The sequence below is a fragment of the Chelon labrosus genome (assembly GCF_963514085.1).
Source record: "Chelon labrosus genome assembly, chromosome: 18".
In the NCBI taxonomy this organism is placed as follows: Eukaryota; Metazoa; Chordata; class Actinopteri; order Mugiliformes; family Mugilidae; genus Chelon; species Chelon labrosus.
The window spans coordinates 16,513,763-16,529,331 of record NC_140351.1 but is presented as its reverse complement, the minus strand read 5'-3'; the positions used below and the strand labels follow the sequence as shown (position 1 = coordinate 16,529,331).

General features: G+C 42.1%; 1 protein-coding gene across 1 annotated transcript; it reads right to left on the bottom strand.

The window, feature by feature from the left end:
- Positions 1-92: 92 nt before the first annotated feature.
- LOC311503460 (phosphatidate phosphatase LPIN2-like) lies at positions 93-10,369 on the bottom strand. Its single transcript, XM_084566186.1, has 19 exons — positions 9,722-10,369; positions 8,526-8,621; positions 8,148-8,434; positions 7,957-8,073; positions 7,687-7,810; positions 7,106-7,577; positions 6,544-6,643; positions 6,113-6,300; positions 5,853-5,946; positions 5,698-5,767; positions 5,516-5,599; positions 5,160-5,239; positions 4,539-4,695; positions 3,885-4,033; positions 2,708-2,794; positions 2,464-2,616; positions 1,987-2,101; positions 1,798-1,901; positions 93-1,703 (listed from the first exon to the last, which is right to left on the bottom strand). The coding sequence occupies exons 1-19, from the start codon at positions 9,911-9,913 to the stop codon at positions 1,559-1,561; spliced, it is 2,814 nt and encodes a 937-aa protein (XP_084422312.1). The 5' UTR covers positions 9,914-10,369; the 3' UTR covers positions 93-1,558.
- Between the last annotated feature and the right edge of the window lie 5,200 nt (positions 10,370-15,569).

Sequence of the window (15,569 nt, the reverse complement as noted above, 5' to 3'; positions counted from 1 at the left end):
TTTTAACCGCTCTTTCAAATACAACCTTTTTATTAAAGCATCTGTTTTAAGTGTATATCATTACAATACTATTCATACATTAAATATATATGTACAGCACATCTACAGTTCTGACCCTATACAAACGACAGCTGGATTTATCAAAACAGTTCTTTCCTCCATTGTTACATCTCAGTGTAACTGAATCACGACAATCTACAGAAAAGAGCAGCAGCAAAGGTTCTTCATTTAAAAGTGAACATTAACTTCATAAAACTGTGGAAATACGGGTGTGTTCTCGTCACACGAGAGTTCGACACTTTCACGGAAAGAATTTTACCGACGGCTATTACTGAGCATGAAAAGAACACAAACAAAAAACCAGAGGCGTGACATGAACGCGCTGCAGTTCACACAACCTGACCAGCAAGGATTCAGACGTCATCAAAAATAGATTCAACTACATCTTTAAAAAATACTATTACCGAATAGCAGCAGTATGTATCTACCTTTCAGAAAGTTGATTCTGCAATTTGAGCAAATCATGTCGTATTTCTTCTTAGTGCAAATTCCTTCATCTTTGGAGCAAAATACATTAAATATGAGTATTATAGAACGTATAAGGCCTTAAAGAGACGGCTACACAGCTCTTCTAAATACACCATGTTTGTTTGTGAGGCAGCAAAGCAGCACTACAATCAGTCTTTATGTTTCTCCGCCTGCACTGCCTGAATAAGTTCATAGGCATCCTCTGCTCATTATGTATTGTTACAAAAACGACAGCAGCTGTGTCCCACTCAAGTCTTCAACTCTGTTCTGTGTAGCTCAAACACAAACATTACTCCATGAAGGGATGTTGTGCATTCAAAAATATGGACTATATGTACACCGATCAGGCATAACATTATGACCATCTTCCTAATATTGTGTAGGTCTCCCTTGTGTCTCCAAAACAGTTGTGACTCATCAGAGAACGGACATGGGCCTTCTGAGGGTGTCCTGTGGTGTCTGGTAACAGAATGTTGTTAGTGGGGGCCTTTAGGTCCTATAGGTTGAGGGAGGGGCCTCTGTGGATCATCCCACAGATACTTGATCAGTTTGGGATCTAGTGAATTTGGAGGCCAGGTCAACACCTTGTGCTGTTCTTTATGTTTTTTTAGTTGTTCCTAAACCATTTTTGTGTGTGTTCCTGTGCCAGGCTGCATCCTGCTGGGGATGGCTGCTGCCATCAAGGAGTGTCATTGCTATGTGGTGGGGGTGTCTGGTCTGGTCTAGGTGGGTGGTACATGTCTAAGTAACATCCACACAAATGCGAGGTCCAAAAGTTTCCCAGCAGAACATTGGTATCTTAAGATGGTCAGTGTTATTTACTTCTCTTGTCAGTGGTCATAATGTTGTGGCTGATCGGTGTATGTATACAGTATATATACCGTATATCCCAAGATTTTCCACTACAGCAGAACGTGTTGATATCAAACTATCCATAAAGTGACAAAGATTCAGACAAACCAGTGCATATAATCATGAAAGAAACTACTGCTCCAAGTTAATTTCAAATAAGGATTTGAAAAAGTTTGAGTTACAGCATCTCCTCAAAGCAGACCTCAGGAATCGGTTGTCTCCAGTAACTGAAGGAGCTGAACTCCGGGCAGCTGAAGGTGGCGCTGTGCTGCGTGTTTCGCAAAGGAAAAACGTGCTCCACCAGCTCGCTCAGCCGGCTGTATCTGCCAAATATAAGAAACGCCAGCAGTGATGGAAATAAAACATCAAGATTTTGTCCGAGGGAAACAAAGACTCCAGTGACGGTTTGCTACTTACGATGTTTTATTGCCTTTGGCCTGTTCCAGGATCAGCTCCCCTCTGGGGTTCACAGTGAATATCCGGCACATAGGAACACCCACTTGCTTGTAGGCAAACACATCCTGATGTACAGAGAAAACAATCATTACCCTTTATTTAACCAGTGATTAAATACTAAAAGAAAAAAACTCAAAATGTTCCACTCACACTTTCTCTGTTTCCAAAGGCGGCGTAGAAGGGATGTGTGTTTGGGTGAAACAGGTTCTTAATGTCTGTGAGGCATTCGATCTTGAACTTCTCAGGCTTCTTTTCTATGACCTCTCTAATAAAAATAAAAACAAAGGGATTTAAATTAGCTGTTTTTTTTTATATATATAGCTTTAAGAATGCAATGTAAAGTAAAAGTTCTCATCTTCAGCTACTATAAAGTGTGACCACTGTTGAAATAACACTTTATCTAAAGCCAAGCGAAGTCACTATAATTTCCGCGGTGATGTCTTTCTGTTTCCGTTTTATCTCCACTGTAATTTTCTGCTAGAGCTCCGTGTATGCTGAGGTCTTTGAGGTTGATAAACATCTATTACTCACATCCTATAATGAAGCTCAGATTAATTGTGTATCATCCACAACAGTAAAAAAAAAAAGCAGAGCAATAAGAAGAAGAAGAAGAGGAGGGTTTCTTACCGGTGGAAGGCCGAGAAGAGGCTACTTGGGGAGAGCATGAGGGGCCCCTGAGGCAGCAGAGTCCCTCTGTCGTTCACCCTGTGCAAATACCCCCGAGTCATGTCAGCCATGCCGATCGCTCGGGCTGAACAGTACAGGAACTTGTAACCGTTCCTGCGGTGGTTGAGATAATCGCTGGTTAACACTCTAGCTGTTTGTCTTTGACAACAAACAGAATGTGATTACGGAGTCATTTGTGTCTTACTCGTGAACTGAGTGGTAAAGCTTAGCGATCCCCTGGTGAGTCCAGTCTTTACCAAGCTGAGGCAGGATCTGACCGAACACATCTGATCTGTGGAGACAATACGAGCGATGAAGATGTACTGTTAGTACTGGACTTGTTTTGAGTTTCCTTGAAAACGTTTCACCACTCATACAAGCGGCTTCTTCATATCACAAATCAAACAGCCGCCCACTCAATTCCTGCACATTGTCATAGAGACAATCTAAATAATGACACAAATATAAGCAGTTATTTATTGGCACTGACACTGACAGCCAGACCAAAGTTCCCCCATTCAATTACTTTCAGTGAAGTAATTTCCCAGTTACTCCAGGTGAAGATCTGTCGGGCCAATCAAATCATTCGGGCGGGCTTTTTGTGGTGATGGACAGGAGGAGTAACGGTGACGTAGCTGTCATCTGAGCACCACGGAGGTGATTTTGTTTACAACAATATGGCTGCCAACAGAGAAGCTATTGCATCTGAAACAGCGTAATAACTTTAAAGGACAGTAAACAGCGATGGAGGTATCTGTTGAGAAGGGTATGTCACTTCATTTGTTGCTCTGATTGGTTGTAGGACTATCCAATTGCGTGCAAGTATGTTTTTCCTCTGTATCGGTTGGAACACGCCCCACAGTGAAATCCAAATGGTGAGTGCGCCAGTGCCAGGCTAAATTTAATCACTTTCCCAGTATACAGCTCCATAAATAAGTGCAGCATATTTAGAATTAACTTAGGACGCAGCCATGTTGTCTGCGCAGGATTAAAGAGTAGGCTCAGCTTCTATTCTCTTATTCAGTCTGACCTCCACACACTGACTTGCTGATCGACTCTCACAGTGCGAGCAGAGAAGGCCAATTGAAATGTGTGTGTGTAGTGTAAATTCACACAAAGTAAAAGAGGAGTGAACTTGTGTAGCGTCTGCTCTGCTTTCAGCGCTAACCTTGCTAGCATGCTGTAGCTGATTATATAAGCGATGCGCTGCCAAAACGTTTCAGGTCACACTCTATAAGTATCGTTCTGGGAATAAATAGGCTATTCCGACAGTAACACTCTGAAGGGAACATCCTGTAGAGAGCAGTTTAACGCTATTACATGTACATTTACACCGTCAAAACAAACCCAGGTTAAAGAAGAGGGGTGCATATTTTCCATACTTGGTGATGGTGCCGTCGATGTCGGAGATGATGACCTTGTCGTCCCAGTTCCACAGGTAGATGGTGCCCTCGCAGCGGCACGTTCCCTGGTACTGAGTGGTGATGCTGAAGGTGACGGCGTTTGGCCCCTCCCTCAGCTTCAGGCTGGCCTGCACGAGACACAAGATGACTGTGGTTCATTTAAACTAATATTTTAATGAAGGATGAGTCTCACGGAGTCAGAAATCACATAGCACTTTGATCTACATACAGGCCGCAGACACCCTAACATAATCTAGAGCCCACTTGAGGATTGAGGATTAATAGCACTCAGCATTACAACATACCGAGGGAATTTCATGGCAAAAACACTTTTAAATTACAGAGTACTTTATATCCTGAGACAAAACCACAGAGATAGTTGAAAACGAGCATTCTGAATTTGTTCACTAAACTTCGTGACGAGCTGGTCACTGGTTTTTGACTTTTCTTTTGAAGAAGCAAGAGTGGCCTGGACACATTCCCAGCAACATTCGTACTTTAGCCTGGCTTTTAATTCCTAACAGCCATCCTGCAGTTTTAGAAAGATAGAATATAAGAAAGCCTTCGGATGATGAGTCTGTTTCTGTCCCACCAACCCAGCATCTATCTAACGTTAACGCCCAGTGGTCTTACAATCTGGTCGGACGACAGGCGGAGGGATTTCTTGTAAGAGTAGCACGCGGCCGGTGCTGGGCCTTCCGTCTGCACACGCTCAGTGGGTGTCAGAGCAGGTGCTGCGGAGTTCAGCTCTTTAGTTTCATCATCGCTGGACCACTCTGCTGCTTTCTGCCTGCAGAACGGAGAATATAGTCTGAAGGTAGAGTCTGCAAACTAGAGTTACTGAGCAAACAGTGTATTTGAACAGGAAGAGGTCAGTGTTTTTGACAAATCAGTATCAAAATAAGTACATTTATACTAAATAATGTTCAAAATTCAGAGTAAATAAAAAGCATGCAGAGTCATTTACAGTCACAAGGGGGCAGCAGAGCTACTTATCTGAAAGATGTTTCTTTGCTTTTGACATTTTCATTTGCACTAAAACTCAATTTAACAATTAAAACTAGAATCTTCTGGTTGAAATAATATTTAATGATTTTTTTTTTTGAGTTTTAAATGTATAATTCATAAGATGACAGCACAGCTCAATGACTAACATGCTAATCCGCCCTGTGGGAGACGTGTTTACCCAACACTGCTTGCGTTAGTGTGTGACTGTGGTGTTGTGAGGAAACCAGAGCATTGCTGCTGACTCACTGTGTTTCTGGGGCCTGGTGGAGGGCAGGGCTCTCTCTGGTCAGAGACTCCTGTCTCTCTAACTTGGTCTCTGATGACAGCTTAAAAGAGGAAGAAACATTTGTTAGTCGTGTGAGATTTGACGAAATTATCTGGAAATAAAAACGTGAAAAGTGTAAGCGATGTGGCAGAAAGCGTCTTTCATAAGAGGGTGTGATGCAAAACAGACACATAATGTTTACTGATGAGTTTATGAAACCTGTTCCTCATCTGTCGAGACTCATTTACAATGCAAAGTTACTCAAACTGTATTCGGAGTCCCTTGAGCCTCTACTATACTTTAAAGATGGAAGTTATTGTTTGTTCAGAGTCACAACCTGCTTTGTGCTGCTCTTTCTCCAGAACCACCAGCGTCCAGACTTTTTTGGCATTCTCTCCTTCACCCAGGCTTCCTCTGTAGCCTGCCATTCAAATAACAGATTTGTGTATTTATACAGTAGACTCAAAGTATGTACAGTATATAAGCTGCTCACTCTGTTCACGTTAGACAAGAGGATACCTTTGGCAGGTTCTTCTGGAAAGCTTGCATACAGAGTACCAACGGTGCTGCCAGTGTCCAGTTGTAATACCTGGAAGAAAAAAAAAAAGTTTCTTTAACTTCAATGCGCATATTGTTGCATCTTACATCAGTACAGTTGTGATGAGTGACTGCACCTGTTGGCTATTTTCACCACCAAATTGGGATTGTCAATGATTGCTGGATTCTCTGCAAATTCGTTGTATGTGATGATGTGCTCCAGGAATTTCTCTGCAAGAAAACAAACACAAAAGCTTGACCTGCAATATAAAGGTGCAATATAACCTTCATCTTTTGTTTGGTTTATAGAAGGAAAAATGCAACCACTGGTATTTGAAGAGGAATGTTTGAGCAGCATTTGTTTCAATAATAGCTGATAACAGAGATAATGAATTACCTTTAGAGATCTCTGAGTTCTCGCCAACGCCTCCACACAGCGACAGTGTGACGTCGGGCAGGTCACCAGCAGAGTCGGACAGACACTCTGTGCCACTATCTGCTGCTGCGCTGCCCACTGACTGGGGCGACTGGGACCCGGAGCTATGTCCCGCCTCCACCCAGTGTTTAGGAACCTGCTCAGACTCACTGAAACACAGGCAGAGTTCAGCTTCAGACACTAGAATCACAGTGTGATTTTTTAAAGGCATATTTATCTGATTTACACAATTATTCCAGTTATTTTCACTACTTCAGAGGCTCCATTTACAAACAGGGCTATAGGCTACATAGTGCTGGCCATGAATGAATAAATGTTTTGTCATCTACATTATTAAGTCATCCTAATTGAGAAAACCGGACTTTACTCTGAAAGGATTCCCAGATTTGTACCTTTTTGGGAAGTACCGAGCAGCGACATCAGGTTCAAGTACATTCAGGTCTTCCAGGTAAATATCTTCAGGCCCCTGATGTTGGCTCCTCTTCCTCACTCCTTCAACGACAGGAAAACAAGTGACGTCTATTTAAATAATTGCTACCTTTGTGGTATTTTTTTGTACACTTCCTTTTCATTTTCACTTTTGCATGTGAATGCAGAGCAGCCCTAGACGCTTGTTCTCAGGCCTGAAAGGAAACCACATCCTTCCTGTTAACATTCATTTACATTTAAACTGGTTGTAGTCACCATCACAGACACAAATATGGAGAAAGATCGTCCTATGCATAACCAGATGAAACAGAAGAACAACCCATTAAAAACAGTATCCTTATTTCTTTTCTTAAGAAGCTTTATCCTTATTCTAAAGCATTGATTCTCACAAGAGTATCTGTGTATGAAACTGGCAGCTATTTTCTCAGAAGTATCTCCTCCTGTTCCACTTTTCTTGAAAGTTTCTTCAGTAAAGAGCACGTCATACCAAAAGATGTTTTCAGGCTAAGGTAAAAAGGACATTACCCCTCCTCTCTTTGGGTGAGTCGGTGACTGTGGAGGCTCTTGTATCAGGACAAACGGCTGCAGAGTCTCCAGCCTCGATGCTACCCCCTCTGGCGGCGGAGCCACTGTCCCTGCGGCTTGGCGGTGAAGAAGTCCACCTGGCCTTGCGTACATTTTTTGTGCTGAGGTCAGAGTTACTGGGACACGGCTCGGTAGTAAAGCTGCCTGACATTAAATCTGAAAGGCCTGGCTTGGGCTCAGTTATGTTTGTATCATGTGACGTGGCTTCAGGCGGCTGCGGTCCGGAGCTGCACTGATCGGGTTTGATGGTCCGAGGTTCTGGTTTTACAATACTGCAAACGGGATCTGTCGGCGTCTGTCGTCCTCTTGACTCGTCCTCCATGGCTTCTGAGCTCAAAATAACCCTGAAATGCGTGTTCTCTGAGGGAGTGATGGTCAGCGTCTGTGGCTCTGATTTGTCCTTCCTGTTGACCTGAAAATATGCATATATAACATTTCAAAAATGTTATTTCTTTATATCATAAAGGATGCAAACTAGATTGATCTTATGAATCTCACAAGTATAATTTTATGTGCCGTACCCTGGTGGATTCTGGAAACTCCCCCCATGTCCACTGCATGTGAGAGTCGGCTCTGAGCATGCTCTCTGTCGGCTTCACCATCAGCTCCGAGTCACTCTTCGGCGACGTGGGCTCGGGTAGATCCCTGATGTAAGCAAAAAAAACACATTTCCACTGAGTCAGCTCTAAGGACTTTGTGGGAGTGATTGGTTTTACTGAGCCGTGTCTGTTTTGATGTCTGCTTGTTTGAACTATGTAAATATTTGAATGGACAGACTGGGAGGGCCGTACGTAGTGCAGGGCGCCCAGTCTCCATCAGAGAAAGGGTAGCTGTCCCATTCGAGGTTGGCAAGCGGGGAATGTTGCCTGTGGTCCTTGTTGTCCTTCACTGTAGACAGCAGAGATGCTCTAGTGACAGGAAACAACTGAATTAACACCGCAGTTACCGTGAACTACACATTCACATTGAACAATCTACCCACCGTCCATTGTGTGCAGTTTGATCCTCATCTGAACTGAGCTCACACAGCTCCAGCTCCCCACCTACTAATGCTGCCTGTTCCTCCTTGCGTGGCTCTGCTTTGTGCTTCCTCTTGCGCCTCTTCTTCTTCTTGCCGGCTGAGTTGGAGCAAAGCTGCGGGTTTCCAGAGGCCGGGTCTTCTAGACTGAGAGGTTGACAGATCTCCACTGTGGATCTGGGCTCTCTGCTTCTCAACAAAGCTTCTTCGGTGGGGATGGGTGAGGTCACCAGATGTGCGGGAACAATCTCCTGGGGAGGTAAATTGATAAATGCAGCAAATTAAGACTTGGCGATTAATCAAATTCATCTTTATTTTCATCTTCAAGTGTACAAAACTCACATTGTGCTGCTCTGTCTCCTGGACAAAAAAGGCCTCTCCATTGTCTCCAAGCTTCATGTGTAGCTCCACAGGTTCTCCATTGATCTCTATATCAATCTGTTGAGTTAAACAAGAAATTTAGGAAGGTTGTACACATTGTTCACAGTGCTACACTGCGTTTATAGGTCACCATATTCTCCTCGAATGGCCTCACAAGGACTAATAAGGCTTAACAGAAAAGCACAATATGTATATGTGCCGCAGAGAAAACCGTTTGGCTTCTGAGCATGAATGAAACAAACAGGCTCAAACTTGACTGACTGGGTGGAATTAGGTTGCTGAAAGAGGTCAACAATTTACAGTGTTGTACTCATTAAACTGCATCTTGAAACTGTCTGAAAGGTTCACTTAAAGCTATCAGCGTGATCTGATGTGAGGGTGAGATAAGACTGCTTTGTATCTCTACAGTGACGAAAATGCTTTGCCTGTAAATCACATGACTTATAGGAACCACTGTCGTCAACACTTCTGTCAACCTCAGACTACTTCCTGCACTGTCTGGCTCATCTGTTTGTCAACAACCTATACAACTGTTCTGTAAGAGTAAGAGTAAGAGGCTGAACGGAGCATTAGTCTTTCTATCTCAGTCCTCCGTCTATAAATAGAGAGACTGAGCAATCTCCACTTGTGGGAAGCAGAGAGTGGATTGGATGGTTAAGTGCTTGAGAGTGAAGGAGAGAAGCAGAGGGCTATTAGAAAAACAGGAAATCTACTGTGCTGCTCCCTGTTACCACTCTGAAATGTTTGGTTCAACCTCATGTTTTGATAGAATAGATCATGTTTCTAGATTTTTAGTCAGGGACTACTTTAGAGTAGCTTTTCATGAGTCACAGTTTATCTATCTATGCAGTATCTGAAACAAGAAGTTTTAGCACCTGTCTCATTAAGTCTCCCCGCCTAAAAGCCCAGTTTCTTCTCATTGGCAACATTCATAGCAGTCTGTGATTATTTTTGCATATGTATACCACATAACTTATGTTTTCTATGAACATCAGCCATTGTAACATTATATACAGGGCAGAACATGACAATATCTGCCTCAGAATACACATTTTTCTCCAAATATTAGCGTTAAAAAGAAAATAGAACCTCACATGACAAGACGTCATTATCACAGACACAAGTGCGTAGCCTCAGCACTCTGTTGTTACACTCACCACTTTCTCCCTGGAGCGCAGCACCCCCAGTTTTCCAAACCGGACGTGGAAAGGGGAGCACTGAAACGTGCCATTAGGCTGTTGGATCACAATCACGTCGATGCAGCCTGACAAAGTGGCCTGATTGATTCCTTTGTACAGCTCCTTTACCGTCACCAGCACCTGGCCCGCCAGCTGCCCCACATAGTTCATGGTGTCCACCTGTCAGAAAAAAAACCCAAAAACGTTAATTAGTTCACATATAATGACTTTTTGCAATTTATAAATCAAGTTTGGATTCTAATCTTTTCTGAGTTAACAGCAGAATAAAATCATGTTGTCATTTTTTCAGGCCACTGTCCCTGTGGTCAGGCTGCTGTTGTTCAGAATAGTCTGAAATGCAAGCCAGTCCCTAAACACAGTGGCTCTGTCCCATTTTCCTCAAAAGAGTCCTGAGCTGAACGAGTCTTAATCTGGGCCTCGACTGCAGCAACAAGACTGCAGAGCAGAGAGGACAGTGTGTCTCCATGAGGAACGCAAAAAAACAATTAACCCTGTTTGGTTGAATATAACCTGCTACTGTGGCTCTTTAGAAACATACAAGTCAATACGTTTTACTGAGTGTTAACGACAAGGCTGTCCTGTACAGTTATGGGAGATCTTGTTAGGTAGCACCACATTAGCATGGGTAGCTCCATATTGATTGGTTTAGAAAGACGTTTTTAAAATTTAAAATTTCCACCACAGCACATGTTAGACTACTATTGATATTCTCCATAATTTAGAGCAGGTTTAGATGCTAGCTAAGGGGATTTTTATTTTTTTTTATTCTTTATTTCTGGAGAATAGAATTTCCCCATTAAAGGCAGCCCAACCAGTCGTCTTAGATTATTGTTTGTATAATGACAATAGAGAGGTGAAATCCACCCCTTCCAGTGAACCACAATGAAAATTATGTAGTTTAATCAATGGCAAAAGACAAATCACTTTTGATCCCATTTGAATTATGCCATTAATAACACATAAAACATCTATCAGTTAAAGTTAATGTTTGTTGTAAAACTCTTCACGAATAAAACTTATTTCTTTTCACAAGCTGCCTGCAGCTGCTAAAGAAAGACAGAAAGAAACAAAGAAAGAAAGGTAGGAAGTTGTGCCTGGGTGACAGCTGTGTTGGTGTTAGCAACATATCATGTGACACCAGACATGTAGTTCACGGTTTCACAATAAAAAACAAAGGAATTTTAAAGTTTTTTAGGACAAACATGGACATGGAAATCTGTAACGTGAAAATGGCTCCTATCCAGTATAAATCAATACCAGTGACTTAAAGGGGGATGCTTATGCTTGGAGTCTAAATTGAGTAAATAATGAATGAAAGAAACATCATCTTCCACTTTTATAACCTTTACTACACATTTATGTTAAACACTGTGTTATTTGAGATCACTCATAAAATGAATCAACAGTGACTGAATGTTCACCTGGTTCAACCTGATCATAGTGATGTTTATCAGAGTGGTTATCTGTGTTTGCCCAGTATCACATTACACTTTCATGTCACATCGTTTCATTGTAAACCTGAAGCCGTTGGGTGTTTCCTGGTTTTCTACACGCCACAGAAAACCAAAGCCACGTTAGCTGAACTCAAATCTGTTTCCAAGGCTTCAGCTACTAAAACAAGACGCAGGTTCACTCCTTAGACTTTGTCTCGTCTTTAATGCAGCTTGTTTCATCCCTATAGGACGTCACTTGTTGTCATGTGAGTGTCATTACGTGAGCTCACCTTTCTCAGCACCTGTGATTACTGCAGTTGACAAAACAGCATTTTTGATGCGAGCTCAAAATATTTTCAGATACGCACTTTGAAGCATGTCTGACATATTTTACAAGGACTTTCCATCTTTGTGTGGTGGCCTGAAAAATGACCGTGGCAGCCGTAACAGTTTATACTGACTAAATCAGAGCCACATTCTTGCTGAATGGACTTTGAAACCATTCAGTCTCCAAACCAAAAAGAGGGACCATTTAATCACGTTCTCCCAGCTATTCAGCTTTTTGTTATAATTAATCAACACTAAAAGGAAAAAGGTCAACATCACCTCAACTCACCAGAGTCCAGGGGGACTTCAGGTCCTGCTGTTTTGCTGATATCCCCCCTAACGGCTTCATGTTACATCGACAGCATTAAGCTCAACTACGGCCGTCTCTCCCCCCTCTGCTCCCGGTCTGTGCCATGCACCACAGCTCCTATGACCCTTCTACCAATAGTCTGAGGGAAAATTACCCCAAGCCTTAGCTCTAAAACGCTTACATAATCAATGTTAGCGTCACCACCAAAACTCTTTATAAACATGTCAAAACAGCTTGAGGGGACAGCTTGAAACCTGTCAGTTATGCCTCGGAATAAGAGTTGAACCGCTTTGTCTATAAAATGTGAAAACGGATGCAGATCAACACATGTCAGAGCATGTTATTATGCAAATGTTACTATTTAAGAAGGTAGATAATCACCAGGAACTAAACTATAGTTGACTTGTTGGTGACATAAGATGTAAAAGTCGTCCACTAGAAACAATGACCATTCATCCAATAACTGATTAGTATTTGATTACCAAGGCCACCATGGTTATTAATGATAACGCAGCGGCTGTGTATTACACAAGTTGATAGCAGTGTTACTCTGGATACAGTGTTGCTCTAATAGGCTGTGGATTTACCCTCAGTGAACCACAGCACATTGTAGTCTGTGAAAGTGCAATGCCTCATTTAAATGGACAAAGCAGAAGTGTCCAGATGAGAGTCATCAGGGCACGATGGCAACGCTGCACAACCACATCTCCCTTTGTGGACTACCGGCTTTCTACATGGTCTGCGCTGCATGGTGTGACAAAGTGTGTGGAAAATGGATGTATCAAGGAGGAAATGAGAATACGCAGTTTAAACAGGGACGTGAACCAGAGGGCCACCCTGATCAATAATAGGTTATCCCTGTTATAAGCTGCAGCGGGAGCAAGCGGCGGTAATGCACGCTCAAGCTGGTTTGCTTACTGCCTATAAACCCAAAAGAAGTAGACAGCTGAAGACAAGTTAGCTGGTTGTTAGCAAGGGTTGTTTTTGGCAAAGAGAAGTGTAGCTGATGTGATGGCAGTCACATGTAAATTAGTTGGGCGTCATAAAATAAATTAGTTTAAACAACATGTCAGAACAATCCCCCCTGGAAAACACTGAGGTGAAGCTCAACCAGCAAATAAACAGACTCAAGCATGACGTGCATGCCAACCCGCTGGAGCAACGCGTTCTAAATGCTAATAGCATGATGCTACGGTTTCTCACTGAGAAAGGAGTGAGCTCAATCTGATCGTGTTTCCAAAATGACAAATCCAACCTTAGCTGCATGTGTTGCACATGTAATGTTATATTTAAGTATTTGAACAGTGCTCGGTAACGCTGGGCGCCCAAATGTAAGCATTTGTGCTCGCCTTTACAAAGCGTGCCTCTGTATATACATGTGCCATGTCTGACTAAAACACAAAACACCCTGAAAAATGTAGAGCTTTGAATGATCTGTTGATTTTTTTTTTTTGGCTTGCTAATCAAGAATTTGGTTTAAAAAGTGTCTATGCTGATGTATTCAATGAGCACATTTGTTAAACAAAGAGTCACAGGGTAAGCTGGACACATTAGATGTTTTTAGTGCTGCTAGAGACTTTAAGTCAACCGACTCATGGTAGAATCAACTAATCATTTCAGCTCCAATTCCAAAACAACTGAGCAAGGACCACCTTCATAAGTTGGTGAACAAGTGAGCAAGAGGAACTTAAGCTATTACTAGAAGGTTTTGTACCTCCGGTTTCCTTTCTGATCATGACCTGACTGAGTTTCTTCCTTATACAACCTAATTAAAAGCTTTGTTTTGAGATCCTTTTTGGACCACATTACAAAATGACTCCATGATACAAGTCCAGCACAACCAGTGCTCATCCTTGGCGCTCTCTCTCTGTCTCTCTCTGTCTCTTGGTGTGGGATGACAGGACTTTAAGAGGTGTTAATCCTGTTCACAAGATTAGTGCAAAGCTATAGCTTTCCCTGCCTCGGCACGTTTCTCCTGCTCACTACGTCCAAGTGTCCAACGTGATTCTGCGTCAGCCAGCGTCATTTCATTTTAACCACCAGTTTCAGTTTACACATCCGATGCCGCTATGTTTTTCACTCAGCTGACAGTAGGTTGGTAAAAGAAACATGACTGCATCCTAGCATCATTAAACTGGATTTATCTGTGTTATTTTTCAATGAATCAATTAATGTCTCAGTGGGATGACTTCAAAATGAGTTTGGTTTATCTAACAGACTCAAATTTATTGAAGATACAATAACATAAAACAGAGAAAAGCAGCAAATATTCACATTTAAGAGCTGGGAAGGAGTTTGTGTTTGATGTTTCACCTCGATTAATATACAGTTAATTCAAATGATTCATGTTTAGTGTAGTAACAGTAACTTATTAACACATTTCATCACTAAAGACTTTAATATTTTGCTTTAGACATCTATATTTCAAGGGTGATGTGATATCTGATCAAAGAGCTAAGAACCTGCCTAGTATCAGCACAGTCACAATATCCTAAAATATCTACCACATACTGTTCATGACACTGCCAAAATCTACTGTAGGGGGGTCATATCCACCTGTAGAGTATATGTAATGAAAAATATTCAAATTTTAGTCTGAAAATCTTTAGTTATATAACAATATTTACGAATTTGCAACCTACGGGGCGTTCAGGGACACACGAGAATGTTTTAATGTTATATAGGGGCATTTATAGAAAAAAAACAACGACATATTTTTATAAATAGTAGCAACGTAGCAAATGCTCCGTTTCTATTTACTATACTGTTAATAAGCCAAAAAATAGATTCTACTTATCGTTAATATCCATTATCATTACACTTTATTGTCGGTATCAATCATCACTAACGAGTTACACACAAGCCGCTAAATGACAGACTTCAAGGGCTCCGCGGTCACACTGAAGAGTGATATTAACTCAGATCAAGGAACATTTATAGCTCTCCTTGTTAGTCTGAACGCACCGAGGAGAAGGAGCGTTTAAATGCACCTACCTGCCGGAGTAGAGGCTCACCGTCACTGGACTCCTCCGCCGGCAGCAGCAGCTAGACGACTCTCTGACGCTGCTGTGAAGGCAGCACACCACGTGACCCTGCAGCTCGGAGCCCGCACGTGATTACAGAGCAGGAGGACATGATGAGGTTAATTATTAGTTAATTATGCATTGTTACAAGAACCTTGCATAACTTAAATTATATATGTATATATCTCAAAAAACTCTATTTTAAAATTATCTGAAACAACCTGTAACTTTCTTTTTTATTCAACTATTTGAACTTGGCAGGTCTAAATTGTTGGACAGAAGCTGCAGTAGTTAGTCGACTGGTCAAATACACCGATCAACCATAATATTATGACCACTGACAGGTGAAGTGAACATTTTTATGTTGATGTTAAAAGCAGGAAAAATGGGAAAGTGGACAACGTAAATGTGTTGAATCGATGACGTGGTAGTTGACAAGGCTCACTGATGCACGTGGGGAGTGAATGCTGGTCTGATCCAACGGAACAAGTGATACCAGGATGCAACAAGAGAAGACGGCAGGCCAGTGGAGGCAGTGTGGTTGTTTGGGAAATGTCCTGCTGGGGGACCTTAGGTCCTGCCATTCATGCACTTACCACAAAGATGGTTCAGGAAGGGCTTGAGGAACACAACAGTGAGTTGAAGGTGCTGACATGGCCCCCGGGATCTCCAGATCTCAGTCCAATTGAGCATCAGTGGGATGTGCCAGACAA